The 20,088-nt window shown below is 35.2% G+C and overlaps 3 protein-coding genes across 6 annotated transcripts in view; 2 read left to right on the forward strand and 1 right to left on the reverse strand.

Annotated features, from left to right (window-relative positions):
- The window catches only part of Hers (Histone gene-specific Epigenetic Repressor in late S phase), a 343,933-nt gene that overhangs the window by 323,658 nt on the left and 187 nt on the right, over nt 1-20,088 (reverse strand). The gene's annotated exons all lie outside the window — the stretch shown is intronic.
- Nucleotides 1,317-16,745, forward strand: LOC141452267 (uncharacterized). Of its 3 annotated transcripts, XR_012457302.1 has the most exons (7): nt 1,317-1,467; nt 1,845-1,918; nt 4,117-4,339; nt 5,357-7,899; nt 8,251-8,389; nt 11,397-11,610; nt 12,422-16,745. XR_012457302.1 is itself a non-coding variant. In XM_074124239.1 (4 exons), the coding sequence occupies exons 3-4, from the start codon at nt 11,427-11,429 to the stop codon at nt 12,679-12,681; spliced, it is 444 nt and encodes a 147-aa protein (XP_073980340.1). In that variant the 5' UTR covers nt 7,761-7,899; nt 8,251-8,389; nt 11,397-11,426; the 3' UTR covers nt 12,682-16,745. The 3 variants fall into 3 exon arrangements, 2 of the variants coding, with proteins under 2 accessions (XP_073980340.1, XP_073980341.1); XM_074124239.1 differs by lacking the exons at nt 1,317-1,467; nt 1,845-1,918; nt 4,117-4,339 and having other exon boundaries at nt 7,761-7,899; XM_074124240.1 differs by lacking the exons at nt 1,317-1,467; nt 1,845-1,918; nt 4,117-4,339 and having other exon boundaries at nt 7,772-7,899; nt 8,285-8,389.
- LOC141452266 (uncharacterized) lies at nt 15,719-19,801 on the forward strand. 2 transcript variants are annotated; one of them, XM_074124237.1, is made up of 3 exons: nt 15,719-16,745; nt 17,958-18,193; nt 19,264-19,801. In XM_074124237.1, exons 2-3 carry the CDS (start codon nt 18,010-18,012, stop codon nt 19,596-19,598), a joined length of 519 nt encoding a protein of 172 aa, XP_073980338.1. In that variant the 5' UTR covers nt 15,719-16,745; nt 17,958-18,009; the 3' UTR covers nt 19,599-19,801. The 2 variants fall into 2 exon arrangements, with proteins under 2 accessions (XP_073980338.1, XP_073980339.1); XM_074124238.1 differs by having other exon boundaries at nt 17,980-18,193.

Below are 20,088 nucleotides of genomic sequence, written 5' to 3' on the forward strand. Positions count from 1 at the left end.
CCGTTTCGATATCCCTAATATTTGTCGAGATATTTTAAGATCAAAGTTACAATTTTATCTGATTCGTGATCGGTTTTCAATATTAATTCTCCACCAGTTTTGGGGAGGTTTTGGTGACGCAAAGAACAAAAATAATAATAATTAGAGATTTTAAAGAATGTAGTGTATGTAACGGTTGTGGGTGAATCAGGATAAATTAGTTTTATCATCAAATAAAAGCAATCATCACATCATTTTAATGCACCCAGTATGCAAGACTTCTTGACCTATGATTACGGTAAGAATATCTTGCCAGGGATGGGCGGGTGTTGGTCTAGTGGTCAAGAGCGTGGCTTTGTAAGTGGGAGAACCCCAGTTCGAATCCCTCGTATGACTAAATGTTATTAAAAAAAAGTATTATGAATAACTGCATACGCGGGATTCGAACTGGTAATCTCTCACTTACAAAGCTACGCTCTTGATCATTTGACCAACACCCTGGCAAGATATTCTTACCGTAATCACAGTTAAAGAAGTCTTGCATACGGAGTACATTAAGATGATGTGATAGTTGCTTTTATTTGATGATAAAACAAATTTATCTTGATTCTCCCCCAACCATTACATTACCCTACATTTTTTAAAATCTTCAATTATTATTTGTTCTTTGCGTCACAAATGACAATTTTTTGCAGTCAGAGGACCTCCCAAAACTTGTATTTCTGGTGGAAAATTAATATTGAAAACCGTTCACGAATAGATAAAATTGTAACTTTGATCTTAAATATCTCAACTAATATCAGGTATATCAAAACATAGTCAACGTCATTTTTTACAGTTTTTTATGTAGTTTTTGTAATTATAGTCAAAACCAGTGGTCCTTATGAAACCACGATCAGGTTTTTGGCCGTAACTCCTCCGAAAATGAAGATACAGCATCGAGGGTAAAAAATTTGAAAACTAGATAAAAAAAAACATATAGTTTACTTCGTGGGTTTTTTCGAAATGCCGCTTTCCTTGGTGCGTTTTAAATGGATCATTCTGTATGCAGGGTAAAAACCTACAATTTGCTCTAACTCTAATTAGAGTTATCTCTTTGACCCTGAGCAGTGTTTAAGCTAAATTTTAGGTAACTACATAGTAAACGTAATTCCAAGTTCCACTGCATTGATATTCCAAAATATCGCAGAATATTTTAGTGTAATATCTAATTAACTTCTAGTATTAATAATTATCATTAATTAATTTGCCTTAATTTTAAGAGGCGGGGCGGAATCAATTTTTTATTAATAAAAAACGGATTTGAGACATTTCGTTCCACAGTAGGATTCGTTCCAATTGACCGAGTCCGTTCAAATAACCCGTTATGAATTACCATTGCTTTACACGTCACAATAGTGGACACGACAGTATGACTTGAAAACCATGAAGCGAACCTTCACGCAATTGAGATCAGTTAATAAGTTGATTCGTAAAATCTATTACTAGGTAAGTGTGATTTCATTTTTCTCTAGTAAATAAATAAAAAAAAGATAATAGTTCGATATTGAATTTATGGAAATATATATTTAATTGATATAAATATGTTAGTTCTTGTCGAAAAGTATTCTATCGAAAACGCTGTTACTTGTTCCATTTGTTTTTTTCTTTTAATTCCTCACTTTCATTGTTATGATTCCCTCCCCCCCAAGCGATTTTTTTTCTTTTATTAATTATCTGAGAACATCAATTTAGAGAAATAGGTTATTTTCGTTTAATGACAGATTAATCACCGATTTTTTCGATTTTATGAACAATTTTCTTGATTTAGCTTAAGTTAGTTTACTATATTTTGCTTGTTTTTTTTTTAAATGATCTTCATTTAGTGGGCAGTACAGGCAGTTCAAACACAGACGTGTACAGTACAGACTAAAGCTGCAACGTTCATCTTATTAACGAGGTAATTTATATGCATTATTTACTTTCAACTTGAAATTATCAATGATCTAAACTTCCTTTAAATTAATAATTAATCTTATCGGAGACAAAAATAAGATGGAAGACTCACAGGAGTTTTGTTTTCTGGGCACAGTTCCTAATTACAATGAAATATTCTTCTTCTAACATCCTGAGTTTTACTTACGCAAGAGAAACGATCGTTTATTCAAAATATTTCTGACAAAATTGCAAAATTCCATTATGGTATCGATTTATTGTATACCACTATAACTGAGTACAATTTGGTCAGTGATTGAGCCAATCATAACTCAGTAAACGTGAGACGGCTCAAATGCATTTCATGCTTTAACCGTTGATCTGAATGAAAAATGGTAGAGGAAAAATTTGTTGCCCGTCACCTCTAGTTTCAGAATATATGACTTGATTTTAGATTCCTGCCCGCATACGCGGCTGACGCGCGACCAAAAGTGAGAGTTCGCGGTTGACCCCACTTTTAAAGAGTATAAAAAGTAATGAAAGAAACCGGAAACCGCAATTCGATATCTTCAAAATTAAAGGTGCTAGGCCATTTGAAAATCTGGTATTTATTAATCTTATTTCAATTTTTTAACCTGTTATCAAAGAGAAAGAAGAGCACGCGATAGGTCATTTTTATGTATTTTTTCATCCCCTTTCTACTAAAAATATTGCTGTTTCGGCTCAATCTAACTCCTTTCTGTCCCTCAATGTATGCTAACCGCATCGCACGCATCGACCTCGGCAGTTATCGTGCTTACGACAACTTCCGACTGCTCATTGCTCTGCAGTCCCCTCTCGGAGTCTCTCTTCGTCGTTTACCGCAGTCTGTTCGTAACGTTTGTTCTCTGGCACTCGTACGGAAGTGTTTTCCGCTATTCTCGCTACACCGCACGTTCACCGCAACTGTATGAGTGTCCAGTTTTCTACTCTTTCTGTTACACCGCAATTTCAAGTGTTATCTCGTGTTCACTTCTATTCGTTACACTGCATGTTCACGGGTACGCAGTTTTCCGCTATTCTCGCTACACCGCATGTTCACCGCTATAAAGAATATTTACGCCTATTTGGCCTTCAATCAGCTCGCCTTTAGTCAAGAGGACATAATCTACGCTCATAAAGGTATCTGGGGCCAGGGGGTGGGGGAGTCGACTCTCTTTTCCCTTTGGGGTTTCCATTTCCTTAGAGCTTTGTCACGCCAGTGTCCACATCTTGGAAGGTAAGCTTTATTATTTCATTTTATTTGTATAATTTCATTTGATTGCCCGCATTAAGAACTACACCCTATTCTATACAGTCCACTTACCGCGTTTGTTTGCAAGGCAGTAAAGCTAGTATTTTTTCTTAATATCGGGAAATAAGTCGTTTTTCTTAGAAAAATCAAATGTTAAAAGCTTTAGATGTTCTCAAGCATACACAAAATGGCTAAAAAATAATTTTGCATCTGTTACAAACAAGAAGGTTTAATAATTATTTGGTAATTTTAGGAGAGTGGCGTTTAATTACCAAAATAAGTGGAAACCTCTTGCCACATATTTAAGTGATCAATAACTTTCATGTAAAGGATCAAACTTATTCCTTAATTTATCAAATAATGCACTTTTCAACTTGTGAAGCATGTACTGTGCCTTCAAAGGTGCCTCCTCAGGCTCGCAAGCAAGGTTAGCCAGGAGGTTATCAACTGTTCTCTGTATCTAAGAAGGCAACGCGGGTAGGAATATAAAATCAAGTCAAATATTTTGAAACTAGAGGTGACGGGCAACAAATTTTACCTCTACCATTTTTTGCTCGGATTAACCGTTCAAGCATGAAATGCATTTGAGCCGTCTTAAAATGAACACCCTGTTTATCAAAGAGATTAATATATCTCTCATGATGGATGAAGGTACGAAACCGGTCAGAGTTCCAGTCACAAGCTACGACGGATAAAGTATCTAGTACTGCCAACCTAACCCATATTTCCAACAGAAACGTATTACGCCAGGTACCCATTACATCTGATCTGTAGCTGTTTCTTTACTTCCTATTTCTGCCACTACGTGAGACTGAGCTTCCGCTTGCTAAGATGGTTTAATTTTGCTCCCTTTGACAATTTCTGAACACCGAAATGCTAACATAATCAAGTTACTAATTAGAGTTTAGGCCTGGATTCACAGACTAATCTAAATATTTACTGTTTTTCAGAGTCCTTCCCAGACAAATAGACAGATAAGAATGAGTTCATCCAGTTTCTCCTATTCAGGAAACGGCGAGAGACCTACGGTGCCACCAGAATATGATTGTGTACAGCGCCAAGCAAAGGTTTCCCTCTACGATTATGATACTACTGGTGTTAGCCTGTCATCCACTTATAAACATTGGGCATTGGTGTTTGAATTCGAAGATGGAGCAGTTCGAGTTATTGAAGGTAAAATTCTTTTATTTCACAGTAATTAAGGTTTTCAGTTCACACGATGTATTGTCGTGTGCCGTCTTCTTGGTAAGACATATAATGTCTTAATGGTTCAAAATGTATCTGCATACATTTGATGCCACAAACCAAAATACTGAATAATTAAGAATATATATGCATATATTGGTAAGGCAGTAGTAAAGTAAAGTAATGCCTATATTTTCAGGCGGGCTTTTCGTCCAACTACCAAATTAGGTGACGTGGGCAAAGCAAACGTACTTTACTATAAATTTCTCTAGTGTGTTAGATATAGTGTTTCATGGACAAGGCAGGATACTAGGAACTTCCAGGACGACCGGGCTGGAAAATGATGTTCCATGGACATTTCCGTGGTTCAAAGCTTTCACTAAGATTTTTCTGTTTTTCCAAATTCTGATTCTCAAAAATTAGAGAGAGGGAGAGAGAGAGAGAATTGCGGCCGTGTCAAGTTTTCTATATCCATTTTTCTCCGGAGATACACGATTTGAGATTCTTGAAATTGGTTTCTAGAACTTTGTACAATAAATGCAAACTTTGCGGCTCAAAAAATGGAAAGTCACACGTAGATCAAATTTCACATCCATGTTGGTACCTGGCCACTATTTAGTGATGATATTCTTAACCGGAAGGTACCACTTTGCGAAAGGAATTATAAAAAAAAAAAAAGAAGCTTTTCCTTAAAAATGGTTTGATAGAAAATGGTATTTTGGAAGTAATATCCAATGATACAGGAGGGAAACGCGGAGACCATGGGTTCGATCCTGCTGCTGTTCCTCAGATTTTCCCTTCCTAGGAGCTGACTATCTAGTGAGAGTTATCTGTAACGAGAGAAATCCTTTAGGCGTCTATGTCCTATGTCTATGACAGAAGTGTCGGGCTCTGTTTTTGGGACGAATTTCGTTAGCAAACTTGTTAGCGTTAGGTTTACGTTAATAAGCCCTTTCCTAGATTAGCGTTACTGTAATTACTTAGAACTATTTGTTTCTTTTTCAGGTATCAACTTCCGTGGACTGTTACTTCCAAGTTTCACCAAAGTTAAAGATCCCAGTACGAAATTTAATTTAAGAAAAGGAAGTGTAACAACATCGCCAAAACGAATAAGAAATCTTGCTCTTAACAATCCTTACAATAATAAAACATACAACGTTTTAACCTGTAACTGTCAAACTTGGATAAATGTAATATTAAAGGAATTCGGATTCGGCGAAGAAACAACACTTATCGAACAAGCTGTTTGGGCACTTGCAGCTGTTGCAGTTGGCATTTTTATAGGTCGTAGGGCAATCACATAGGATAACTTAAGAAAGTTATCTATTTTTCAAACTATTACTACACTGTAATTCTAAACTGTAATATTTTGTTTATTCCGTCTTATTTTTCTCTCGCGTCAAGAAAAATGTAGTTTTTATCTATTTTTTTGTATATTTGTACGCTAGACAACTCCGCAGATTGATGTAAGATTATACTTCTGAGTTAATTAATAAATTATTGTAAAGGGAATTTAAATGGTAACCAATCATTCAAACCCTATTACTAAATAAGAACAATGGCCGATAAGGCTCTGAAAATAATAGAATTCCCACGCTGTTTGTAGCAGCACTTCCGGTGGCGAAGTCAAGGTCTAGGCAGGCTAGAGTTATTCGACGTTCAGGTTGTTTTTTCTACAAACGTTTGGCGTGGAGTTTTAGGAAATCAACTAATCGGCCCATACTCCTACAGAGAGAACTTAACTGGTGCGCAAGGTATCTAACTTTTTCTGAAGAGACATTTTGCCAGTTCTGCTTGAAGATGTTCCTCTACAACGTCGGCTAGATATGTATTTTCAACAAGATGGTTGCCCGGCACATAATGCGAGAGTGGTTCGAGGTTACCTGGACAGCAATTTCCATGAAAAGTGGTTAGGGACTCATTGTCCCATCCAATGGCCACCTCGATCTCTGGACTTAACCCCAATGGACTATTTTTTTGAAGGGATATCTAAAAAATAAAGTGTACACTTAATCCCGTGGCTTCAGTCGATGATCTGAAACGTCGAATAACTAGCCTGCCAAGATCTTGACTTCGCCACCATAAGTGCTGCTACAAGCAAAGCGTGGGAGTCCAGAGTTTTGGCTTGCCTATCCGTTGGTTGTGCCCAGTTTGAACAGATTCTTTTAAAAAAAATAACGTAATTTTGACAATAAACTGATTTTTTTTTTCAAATTTAAAATTACCATAACTTTTGAAAAACCTAACCGATTTCAAAAAAAAATTTTGGGGGTTTTTATGGAGCTCAAATACTATAAAAATATGCAACGAAAAATATAACGTTCCATTTGAAAAACAAAAGTTGGATGCTGTATCTCGAGATACAAGGGTTTAAAAAAATGGGCCAATCACTGAAAATAAACTAGACTAAAAATGATTAATTACGTGTTTTTTATTTTTTCGAAATTTCCCGCCGTTTTAAAAAAAAAAGTGGGTGGAGCATATAACTCTGGTCACCCTGTATACTTTTTCACTTCTGTGTTTTATTGCTACTTTACTTTTTACTTCCGTTTTATTAAATAATAATTGTTCTAAACTAAAATGGTAAAAATTGATATTTGAGTAAATTAGTAATGAAAAGTCAGTTACGCAAAATCCCAGTTTTCTGCATTTACACCCCTCTGTTCGGGGTAGGGTTTTATTAAAAACCAAAAAAATCCATATGCTCTTGAAGTTCAATAAATGCGCAACTTTTTCTGAAATTATGTGATTCCTTGATTCATTAACCATTGAGAAAATGCAGTTGAAAATTTTAGCAAAAATCATCGAGAACGAAATTTTAGACATTCAAGTAAAAAATTTCATTGTTATAAGAATCGTTTTGAGGCTCTGTACCAAACAAATTTATAGGAAATTTAATGCTCTTCCGTTTGGACTAAGCAGATTTGTTGTACGATAAAAGATAGAAAAGTTACGGCCGTTTGTGTGGTGGAAAACACGAACATCGACGGAAAAGTTAAAAATGCAAATATCTTGGACACTATTGAGAATCGGGCCAAAGTGAAGAGAATATTTTTTGTTGCATTTGAGCTGCTGAATCACCTCCCGAAGTTTCAACCACTCCTCCCCGTATAGGTGTAAAAACCTACAATTTGCTCAAATGGCACTTAAGAGTTATCTCTTTTACCCTGAGCAGTGTTCAAGCTAAATTTTAGATAACTATTTTGTAAACGTAATTCCAAGTTCCACTGGATTGATATTCCAGAATATCGCAGAATATTTTAATGTAATATCTAAGTAATTTCCAGTATTAATTATTATCAATTATTAATTTGCCTTAATTTTGTGGAGCGGGGCGGAATCAAATTTTTATTAATAAAAAACGGATTTGAGTCATTTCGTTCCACAATAGGATTCGTTCCAATTGACCGAGTCCGCTCAAATAACCCATTATGAATCACCATTGCTACACACGTCGCAATAGTAGACAGTGTGACTTGAAAACAACGAAGTGAACCTTCTCGCAATTGATATCAGTTAATAAGTTAATTCGTAAAATCTATTACTTGGTAAGTGTAATTTCATTTTTCTCAAGTAATCATAAATTGTGCGATATTTCCATTAATTTATGGAAATGTTAGTTCTTGTCGAAAAGTATTCTATCGAAAACGCTATTACTTGTTCCATTTGTTATTTTCTTTTTAATTCCTCACTTTCATTGTTATTATTCTCTTCCACCGGAAGATTTTTTATCTTTTTTTAATTATCTGAGAACATCAATTTAGGGAAATGGGTTATTTTCGTTCGAAGACGGAAATTCTGAATTAATTAAATTAAATCGTACTTTCCTTGGGTTTCTTAAAAAGTGTAAATTAATCACCGATTTTATTTTTATTTAATGAAAATTTCTCTTGATTTAGCTTATAAAAAGATAGTTTACTATCTTCATTTTAGTTGATGACCTTCATTAAATATGAATCACTTCTGAGAAGTACAGGCAGTTCAAACACAGACGTGTATAGTACAGACTAAAGCTGAAATGTTCATCTTATTAACGAGGTAATTTATATGCATTATTTATCTTCAATTTGAAATTATCAATGATTAAAACATCTTTTTAATAAATAATTAATCTTATCGGAGACAAAAATAAGATGGAAGACTCACAGGAGTTTTGTTTTCTGAACACACAGTTCCTAATTATAATGAAATATTCTTCTTCTAACATCCTGAGTTTTACTTTTCGTTTATTCGAAAAATTTCTAATAAAATTGCAAAATTCCATTATGGTATCGATTCATTTTATAACACGATATATGTGTATAAATTGGTCAGTGATTGAGCCAAACATAACTCAGTAAACGTGAAAAAATACAGCAACACTTTAATATTTATATATCAAAGAGATTAATCTATCTCTCATGATGGATTGAAGGTCTGAAACCGGTCAGAGTTCCTGTAAACATGCTACGACGGATATAATATCCATTACTGCCAACCTAACCGATATTTTCAACAGAAACGAATTATCAATATACACTGCTCCACAAAAAAAGTGGCGCACTTTAAAAATGCGTTATTTTTTTTTCTCTGTAAGTTTTTTGTTCTACATTTTATTTTAGTTAGCAAATATAAGAAGTATAAAGTTACGGGAGGGCTAAAATAAAATAAAAAATGATCTAAAAGAAATAGAAACCTTTAATTTAACGAAAAAGTACTTCCCAGCAAAAAATGAGTTTGAAAAAAAATATATTTCTTCCGATTCAAAAAAGAATTTTAGTGACGTGTATTGCTCGGCTTACTGCATCCAATCTCCTCGGCATACTACTTATTAAAGTTCTCACGAAATCTTGTGTTAATTCCTCCCATATCTCCACCAGAGCACCTCGCAACTCTTCTAAGCTCCTGGGAGGATTATTTCTCCATCTTAATCGCCTACCCAGCTCATCCCAAAGATGTTCAATTGGATTTAAATCCGGGCTGCGTGCTGGCCAGCTCAAAACACGAATGCTAGTGTCCTGTAGATATTGAACAACACAGGCGGCAGTGTGTGGTCTGGCATTATCTTGCATAAAAATAAAATTCTCCCCAATAAATGGTGCATAGGGTATCACATATTGCTGCAAAATTTCCCTCACATACAAATCTGCATTCAAGATTGCCCTGTTGAACACGTGGAGCTCAGTCTTAGCCTCCATAGAAATCCCAGCCCACACCAGCACTGAACCACCTCAAAATGGTAGTCTACCAGAAATATTGCACGGAGCGTAGCGCTTCCCAGGCCTTCGTAAACTCGTCGCCTTCCATCAGATGCATAGAGAGCAAAACGGGACTCGTCTAAAGAGAGAACGTTTCTCCAATCGTTCTCAGACCAGTTGCGGTGTTCCCTAGCGAACTCTAGACGGGCTCTCCGATGGTCTACGGTGAGGAATGGTCCTGTGGCTTGCTTCCTAGAGCGTGAATTCATTTCAGCAAGCCTTCTTCGTACGGTTTCGGCACTGAGTGAAACTCCACGAACAGTAAGCAGTGTTTGAGTTGTTGTTGAGTGAATAGAAGCAGTTGATGTACGATTTCTTAGAGTGTGAATTCTAATAAATCGGTCATCTAGTGCTTCTGTGGCTCTTGGTCGACCCGAACCTTATCTACGAGTGCAGAGGCTTGTCTCCCGGTAACGATGGATGGCTCTACGGACGGTGGTCTCAGGCAACCCTAACGTTCGTGCTGCGTACCGCTGACTCCGTCCATCCTCAACTAATGCAATAATACGGGCCACTTGCTCTGCTGTAATTGAGAGTTTGCAATGCTTTCAGCTTGAAAAGTCTAAACGCAACTGTAGAGGTCAATAAATTTATTTACTGTTGAGGTAAAGTTCACGTTTTTGTTTACACAAAAAGACCGAAGGGGATTAAACGAGGAATTGCTTCTCTATTTTCAAGAAACTTTGGACCTTGTTTCGATTAATTGTTCCCTGACATTTTATGAAAACAATTAAAACTAATAATCTTTCCCCAAAATGTGATAAAACAAAAGATAAACGCTTTTTTCAAAGTGCGCCACTTTTTTTGTGGAGCAGTTTATTTACGCCAGGTACCCATTACATCTGATCTGTAGCTGTTACTTCCTATTTCCGCCGCTACGTGAGACTAAGCTTCCGCTTGCTAAGTTGGTCTAATTTTGCTCACTTTGACAATTTCCAATCATCGAAATGCTAACATAATCAAGTTACTAATTAGAGTAAATCATCAATCTTTTAAAAAAATACCATATAAACTTTGAATGTAATTTTAACAATATAGCCTCATGGAACGATATTTTTAGTGAAATGTGTCCAACTACAATTTAAAGAAGAATTTAAGCAGATAGTTTTAGGAACTCGATTCCTATAACATTTATACAGAGCTTAATTTTAGCTTAGGTGGCAGACATTACTTCAATTGTAGTTCATCCTTGGAGCAAGTCAGGTGGATAATTGAGGCTCGGGCTGGTTTATTGTATTTAGGTACTTCTCCGCCATACCACCATGATAATACCGAAGAAGTTTGTCTGTTATGTAAATGACCTAATACATGATCGAACGTACATTATATTGGTAGTTTGTTCCAGACTGAGTGAGGTCAGACTAAATTATTTTAGGAATATTTCTATAACAAATGTGGAAATATTAGAAATATTAAATGGTTCTGATTGGCCTCGGTTAGCATAATATTGTAAAACATTAAGTATACACGGTTCTAGCTTTAGTTAAATGACATAGAAGAAATAAATGTTAGATTTATAGAGTAATCCTTTAACTTTCTGCAAAAGGTTATTATTAATTATTTACAAATGTTATTGTGAAAACTTTTATTTACCTAAATTTTTAATTTTCTGTTTTCTTAGATAAATAATTTTTTAAAAAATAATTTGTATTAACCACTCATGGTTGACCATGGCAGTTGTCTTTATAACTTATTTTGTATACCCAGAAATGTATTTTTATTTTAATAAATAAAGACTATATAATAATAAAATAATTAGAGTATGAGCCTGGATTCACAGACTAATCTAAATATTTACTGATTTTCAGAGTCTTTTCCAGACAAATAGACCGACAAAAATGAGTTCATTCTCTTCAGGAAACGGCGAGAGACCCACGGTGCCACCAGAATATGATTGTGTACGGCGCAAAGCAAAGGTTTCGATCTACGTTAGTGACAATAGTGGTTTTGCCCCGACATCCACTTATAAACATTGGGCATTGGTGTTTGAATTTGAAGATGAAGCAGTTCGAGTTATTGAAGGTAAAATTCTTTTATTTCACAGTAATTAAGGTTTTCAGTTTACACGATGTATTGTCGTGTGCCGTCTTCTTGGTAAGACAAGTAATTGTCTTAATGGTTCATAATGTATCCTACATTTGATGCAACCAACCGAAATGCTGAATAATTAAGAATATATATTCATATATTGGTAGCCAGTAGTAAAGTTAAGCCTATTTCTTCAGGCGGGCTTTACGTCCAACCACCTATTAGGTGTCGTGGACGGTGGAAGCCAATAGTCAGCAGGCAGATATGTCAGCCAATCTAGGGCAATCGAAGTTTTTTAGTTAAATGGGGCTGTCGACCCTTGAGGTTGCAAGAAGAGTTAGTCAGGAGTGTTCTGGATGAAAGAGAGCGGCAGGATACTTGAAACTTCCAAGACGACCGGGCTGGAAAATGATGTTCCAGGTCGTATTCGTGCGTCATAGTTTGCACCAAGAGTTTTCTTTTTTTCCAAGTTCTGATTCTCCAACATTAGAGCGGGAGAGAATTAGAAATGATATCCAATGATAGGGTAGGCATTAGTCGAGGGAAACGCGGAGATCATGGGTTCGAATCCTGCTACTGACCATTGGTTTTTGCTCTTCCTAGGAGCTCGCTATTTAGTGAGTGTTATCTGTAACGAGAGAAATCCTTCCTGAGGACATAGAGACAATTGTTGACGCACCAGAAGTGTCGGGCTCTGTTTTTGGGACGAATTTCCTACAACTTGTTAGCGTTAGGTTTACGTACATAAGCCCTTCCCTAGATTAACGTTACTGTAATTACTTAGAACTCTTTGTTTCTTTTTCAGGTATCGGGTTTGAAGGACTGTTACTCCCAAGTTTTACCAAAGTTAAAGATCCGAGTGCGAAATTTAATTCAAGAAAAGGAAGTGTAACAATATCGCCAGAGCTAATAAGAGATCTTGCTCTTAACAATCCTTACAATAACCAAACATTCAATATTATAACCTGTAACTGTCAAAATTGGGTAAATGCAATTTTAGAGCAACTTGGATTTGCCAAAGACACAACGGTCGGTGATGTAATTGGCATTTTTATAGGGCAATGACGTAGGATAACTTAATAAGTTCCAAGAAAGTTACCCATTTTTACAAACTGTTACTACACTGTAATTCTAAACTGTAATATATTTTGTTTATTCCGTCTTATTTTTCTCTCGCTTCAGGAAAACTGTAGTTTTTATCTAATTTTTTATATATTTACAAAAAACTAAGGGAACACGTATTTTTTAGTTTTCTTTCTAGCTATCATAGTTTCCGAGAAAAAGTCGTTATCCATATAGCTTGGGACACCCTGTATTTCAAAATAGCATAATGTATTATAGTTGTGTATATTTTGTATTTTAGTGTGTATAATATGTGCGGTGACCAGAGTTATATGCAAAAATAAAAAAAACGTATTTAATCATTTTTAGTCTAGTTTATTTTCAGTGATTGACCCATTTTTTGAAACCCCTGTATCTCGAGATACAGCATCCAACTTTGTTTTTTTCAAATGGAACGTTATATTTTTTGTTGCATATTTTTGTAGTATTTGAGCTCCTTAAAAAAAACAAAAAAAAATTTTTGAAATCGGTTAGGTTTTTCAAAAGTTATGGTAATTTAAAATATGAAAAACAAATTTCAGTTTATTGTCAAAATTATGTTATTTTTTTTTAAAGAATCTGTTCAAACAGGGCACAATCAACGGATAGACGAGCCAAAACTCTGGACTTCCACACTTTGCTTGTAGCAGCACTTATGGTGGCGAAATCAAGATCTAGGCAGGCTAGAGTTATTCGACGTTTCTGATCATCGACTGAAGCCATTAAGGATTAAGGTTACTGTACACTTTATTTTTTGAGATATCCCCACAAAAAATAGTCCATTGGGGTTAAGTCCAGAGATCGAGGTGGCCATTGGATAGGACAATGAGTCCCTAACCACTTTTCATGGAAATTTCTGTCCAGGTAACCTCAAAAAACTCGCATTATGTGCCGGGCAACCATCTAGTTGAAAATACATATCTAGTCAACGTTGTAGAGGAATATCTTCAAGTAGAACTGGCAAAATGTCTCTTAAAAAAAACTTAGATACCTTGTGCACCAGTTAAGTTCTCTCTGTAGAAGTATGGGCCGATTAGTTAATTTCCTAAAACTCCACACCAAACGTTTGTAGAAAATACAGTCTGAACGTCGAATAACTCTAGCCTGCCAAGATCTTGACTTCGCCACCATAAGTGCTGCTACAAGCAAAGCGTGGGAGTCCACAGTTTTGACTTGCCTATTCGTTGATTGTGCCGTTTGAACAGATTCTTTAAAAAAAATAACGTAATTTTGACAGTAAACTGAAATTTGTTTTTCATATTTTAAATTACCATAACTTTTGAAAAACCAAACCGATTTCAAAAAAATTTTTTTTTTTTTTAGGAGCTCAAATACTACAAAAATATGCAACAAAAAATATAACGTTCCATTTGAAAAACAAAAGTTGGATGCTGTATCTCCGAGATACAGGGGTTTAAAAAAAATGGGTCAACCACTGAAAATAAACTAGACTAAAAATGATTAAATACGTGTTTTTTATTTTTTCGAAATTTCCCGCTGTTTAAAAAAATAAGTGAGTGGAGCATATAACTCTGGCGGGTGACAAGAGCTTTATTTTAGAATGATTGACCGTCTTCTAAAAGATCTTGGAACTTATTTTATCCTCCAAGCTCGAGTATTTTAGGCTCGCCAGGTTTTATATTTTGGTTTTGATTGATTTTACAAGTTGGAATATGTCAGTGAATTCCTATATAATAACCTCAAGTTCAGTTAAAAACTTTATTTTAGTGTAAAATCTAAATGACGTCAGTATTCAATATTTTCATTTTAATTTGCTTTAATTTTTTTGGGGCGGGGCGGAATCACTTTCTTATTAATAAAATGCGGTTTTGAATCATTTCGTTCCACAATCAGATTCGTTCTAATTGACCGAGTCCGCTCAAATAGCCTATCACTAGTAGACAGTAGTGATGGGCAGAACGAGTCCGCGTTTGGATTCGTTGGATTTGAATCAGTTCCAGGGTTGGAATCGATTCCAACAACTCGTTCACTGATTCCAGTCTGTATTGTAATTAAATAAATAATTAAAAGTTAGCTTTTCCAGTTAATAACAAAACTATATTTCTTTAACACACATTAAGTAGTTCCCTAATTCCCAATTGATCTGAAAAATATAAAATTAACAACGTAACCAAATATTAACAAAAATAGGCTAGTCAAATATAAAAATTAAAGCAACTGCAGTTTTGTCGTTATCTAGCTTGACCACCGGAGTTAACTTGATTCAAGAAAAAAAACGCAAATGGGTAGGAAATTATTCCCATAAAAAAAAATTATAACCCTTCAAACAAAATGATAATTACTCATAAAGAAAGAAATATTTATTTACTATGAATTAATATCGAGCTTTTAAAATATCTTATTATTTTACAAAAAGAAAAGGCTGTGTGCCAAATCTTTAACTTAGCGGCTGGACGCTCTTTCTCTTATGGCGAAAGTTATATCGTGTACATGTCATGACGACGATCAAAGTAATACTGAGCTAAAAAATAGTATTACCTAACTGCTTTACTTACTGCTGTATCCCTCCCACTCTATCCACTGTATCCCTATTTCACAAACATTCGTCGATTGGAAGTAGGTTTTAGTTAAATATTTGTTTCATTTGAAAACAAAAAACATTATAACGCTTTCTCAAGATGTTTTTAAGTTTTAAAAATTTGTTTTTGTCCATTACTCTTGTAAAATACGAAGAATTTTAAATAAAATATAATATACAAACACAAATGATCTAGAATGCAGGTGGAGTCAGTCGTCGTTGTCATGGTGATGGAACCGTTTAACGACTCCGGTTCCAGCTCCAGCATTTTCTATTGGCTAGATTCAGTGAACGAAAAAATGGAACGAGTCCGGTTTCAAAAGGATTTAAATCACTCCGGATTTGACTCCACCAATTCCAGTGGATTTAACCAATGAAATTGCTGGTGTTGGGCCGGAGTCGTTAAACGGTTCCATCACCATGACAACGACGACTGACTCCACCTGCACTCTAGATCATTCTGTGTTTGTATATTATATTTTATTCGAAATTCTTCGTATATTATAAGAGTAATGGACAAAAACAAATTTTTAAAAATTAAAAACATCTTGAGAAAGCGTTATAATGTTTTTTTGTTTTCAAATGAAACGAATATTAAACTACAACCCATTTCCAATCGACGAATGTTTGTGAAGTAGGTGATAGAGTGGGAGGGATACAGCAGTAAGTAAACCAGTTAGGTAATACTATTTTTTAGCTCAGTATTACTTTGATCGTCGTAATAACATGTACACGATTTAACTTTCGCCAATGAAGATAAGAGAAAGAGCGTCCAGCCGCTAAGTTAAAGATTAAGCACACAGCATTTTCTATATGTAAAATAAAATATTAAATAATAAGTAAAGTAACTACAGCATTGCTTTTTAATTAATGAGATGGGTGTGCCTGGTGTTTCTTTGCAAGGTTCGCTATATTGGGTACGAAATTATTTTTCCTTCGACTCCCTGTCTTAGATCGACCCCTACTTTTGTTTTGAAATTAACAAAATAATAAAATGAATATTATTTTACAATCGATATTCTAAAAAAACCTTGGAACTTATTTTATTCTTCAAGCATCAGTATTTAAGCTCGCCAGGTTTTGTATTTTGGTGTGTATTCCTCTTACAAGTTGGAATGTGTCAGTGAACTTCTACATAGTAGCCTTAAGTGAGTTTAATTTTAGTGTAAACGACTACAGTATTAATTATTTTCATTTTAATTTGCCTCAATTTTTTGGGGCGGGGCGGAATCACTTTTTTTTAAAATGGGGATTTGAATCAACTCGTTCCACCATCGGACTCGTTCCGGAACGAGTCCGCTCAAATAGCCCATCACTAGTAGACAGTGTTGCTTAAACTACGAACTGAACCGCTTCACATTGGATTCGTTCCGGAACGAGTCCGCTCAACTAACCCATCACTAGTAGACAGTGTTGCTTAAACTACGAACTGAACCGCGTCACTTTGGAGAGATCAGTTTAATATTTTGATCATCAAATCAAATACTAGGTAAGTGTATTTTTTATTTTTCTCTAGTAATCTTAAATTGTGCGATATTTTCATTAATTTATGATTTATACTTTAAATTATACATGTTAGTTCTTGTCGAAAAGTATTCATCGAAAACGCTATCACTTGTTCAATTTGTTATTTTCTTTAAATTCCTCACTTTCATTGTTATTATTCCCGGCCCCCCGAAGATTTTGTTTTGTTAATTATCTGAGAACAACAATTTAGGGAAATGGGTTATTTTCGTTCGAAGACGGAAATTCTGAATTAATTAAATTAAATCGTACTTTCCTTGTTATTTTTAAAAGTGTAAATTAATCTGTAAACTATGAAATGAAAAATAAATAGGAGAGATAACACAATAACTAAAACACAAACAATAATAATTATTTACTTAATACTCATAAGGGTTGAATAAACACAAATTAACCTAAATATAGTTTATTCACCTAATTCATAAGACATAACATTCATAAAGCGTAACTTCCATAAAGAGTGACCAAACTAAACTCAACTCAACTAAGGAATGTCTCTTACTACCTGCCACCCTCTAGCTACCCCTAACGGTCAGCCCTTCTCTTACACCCTCTATAGGGTTGCCTAATATCAAACATGCGATAGTTTACTATATTTTGCTTGATTTTTTGTTGATGACCTTGATTTAGTGGGAACCACAGGCCTGGGAAGTACAGGCTGTTCACAGTAATGGGCAGAACGAATCAGCCTTTGGAATCGTTGGATTTGAATCAGCTCTAGGGTTGGAATCGTTCACTGATTCTAGTCTCTGTACTTACCCACAATGCATTAGTACAAATGTCACGCAATTTATTAATATATACACATTAAAAGTTAGCTTTCATAGTTAATAACAAAACTATATTTCTTTAACACACAATAAGTGCTATCTCTAATTGCCAATTGCTCTGATAAATATAAAATTAACAACAAATATTAACCCAATAATAGGCTAGTCCAATATAAAAATTAAAACAATGCAGTTTAGTCATTATCTAACTTGCCCATTGGAAGACTTGAAGAATTGAAGTTAACTTACTTCAAGAGGATTTAAGAAAGAGAAACGGAAATGGGTAGGGAATTATTCCCATAAATAAAAATTCTAATCCTTCAAACAAAATGATAATTACTCATAATATTTATTTACTAACGATTGAATATCAAGCTTTTAAAAATATTATTATTTTACAAACAAAGAAAAAGTTCCACTGTTCTTCAGAGTCTTTATCTGACAAACAAGCGGACAAGTATGAGTTCATTCTCTTCAGGAAATGGCGAGAGACCTACGGTGCCACCAGAGTATGATTCCCAAGCACGCTATGCAGATGTTTTCCTCTACGATTATGACACTACTGGTTTTGCCCTGACATCCACTTATAAACATTGGGCATTGGTGTTTCAATTCGAAGATGGAGCAGTTCGAGTTATTGAAGGTAAAATTCTTTTATTTCAGAGTAGTGAAGGTTTTCAGTTCACACGACGTATTGCCGTGTGCCGTCTTCTTGGTAAGACATGTAATTGTCTTAATGTCTCAAAATGTATCCTGCATATATTTGATGCCACAAACCGAAATGCTGAATAATTGAGAACATATATGCATATATTGGTAAGCTAGTAGTAAAGTAAAGCCTATTTCTTCAGGCGGGCTTTACGTCCAACTACCAATTAGGTGTCAGCCAATCTAGGGCAATCCAAGTTATTTAGTTAAATTGGGCTATCAAGGTTGCAAGAAGGGTTAGTCAGGAGTGTTCTGGATGAAATATAGCGGATTAGAGGATTGTAATGGGAAACTAATTTGCCATGGAGTTTTAAGCAGCGGCATTGGGCCTAGTCTGCGACAGAGGGAATATTCAGGTCTATGTGGATGATGGGGTAGGGGACATAAATGGAGCGTTCACTATGGTTTTAGGATTCAGGATTGGATTCTAAGAATTTTTTTTGTACCAATACTTCCGCTTTGGCCTGAAGTGAAGTTACAGTAAAACTTCAGTACAAGACTTAAAGCCCTAATACGGTACTTCTTTCTTCTACAAGACTTAAAGACTTGGTGCTTCTTTTTATTCTGTTTGAATAATTCTTCGAGTTCACATCTGCTGTTTTGTCCGTATGACAGCGGCGCCTGATTCATGGACTAGGCAGGATACTAGAAACTTCCAGATCGACCGGGCTGGAAAATGATGTTTCATGGTCATTTTCGTGCTTCAAAGCTTGCACCAAGAGTTTTCTTTTTTTCCAAGTTCTGATGCTCCAACATTAGAGGGGGAGAGAATTAGAAATGATATCCAATGATAGGGAAGGTATTAGTTGAGGGAATCGCGGAGATCATGGGTTCGAATCCTCGGTCTATGTCCTCGGATGTTGACGCACCAGAAGTGTCGTACTCTGTTTTTGGGACGAATTTCGTTAGCAAACTTGTTAGCGTTAGGTTTACGTAAATAAGCTCTTCCCTAGATTAGCGTTACTGTAATTACTTAGAACTTAGAACTATTTGTTTCTTTTTCAGGTGTCAACTTCCATGGACTATTACTCCCAAGTTTTACCAAAGTTAAAGATCCCAGTGCGAAATTTAATTCAAGAAAAGGAAGTGTAACAATATCGCCAAAACAAATAAGAGATCTTGTGATTAACAATCCTTACAATAGTCAAACATACAATGTTATAACCTGTAACTGTCAAAATTGGATTAATGTAATATTAAAGAAACTCGGATTCGTCGAAGAAACAACCGTTGGCGTTGAAGCTGGATGGACATTTGTTTCACTTGGTGTAGCCATGATTAATCCAGTTATTGGAGCTGGCGTATTTTTAGGTCGTAGGTTAATTAATTTAATACCTTAATAAGTCATCAATTTTTACAAACTGTAATTACACTGTAATTCTAAACTGTAATATTTTGTTTATTCCGTCTTATTTTTCTCTCGCTTCAGGAAACATGTAGTTTTTATCTATTTTTTATATATTTGTACGCTAGACAACTCTGCAGATTGATGTAAGATCATACTTCTGAGTTAATTAATAAATTATTGTAAGGGGAATTTAAATCGTGACCAATCATTCAAACCTTACTACTAGTCATTAGTTTCCAAACTTTGAACTATTTTTTTCAATTTTATTAATTAAAAGCGATTGAAGGGGAGGGGGAGAGTAAACGTCTCTTCAAACACTTCATTCAAGGATATAGGTTCATGAAACGATTACTTTAAAACTTCTCCTTAGTAGGTGTAAGAGCAGAACGTCGCTTTAATGGTACGTCGGGAGGAGGGGAGCCCTAACCCTTTCATCCTGCTAAATTTTATCAAAATGGGGTTAAGATTTACGGAGTTATTAG

This window comes from Rhodnius prolixus, unplaced genomic scaffold (genome assembly GCF_049639745.1).
Source record: "Rhodnius prolixus isolate KJV_2025 unplaced genomic scaffold, Rpr scaffold_3, whole genome shotgun sequence".
Lineage (NCBI taxonomy): Eukaryota > Metazoa > Arthropoda > Insecta > Hemiptera > Reduviidae > Rhodnius > Rhodnius prolixus.

Coding starts and splice junctions, on each gene's coding strand:
- LOC141452267 (XM_074124239.1), top strand. CDS start 11,427: ATGAGTTCATTCTCTTCAGGAAACGGCGAGAGACCCACGGTGCCACCA. Junction 11,611..12,421: donor AGCAGTTCGAGTTATTGAAG/GTAAAATTCTTT, acceptor TTTCTTTTTCAG/GTATCGGGTTTGAAGGACTG.
- LOC141452266 (XM_074124237.1), top strand. CDS start 18,010: ATGAGTTCATTCTCTTCAGGAAATGGCGAGAGACCTACGGTGCCACCA. Junction 18,194..19,263: donor AGCAGTTCGAGTTATTGAAG/GTAAAATTCTTT, acceptor TTTCTTTTTCAG/GTGTCAACTTCCATGGACTA.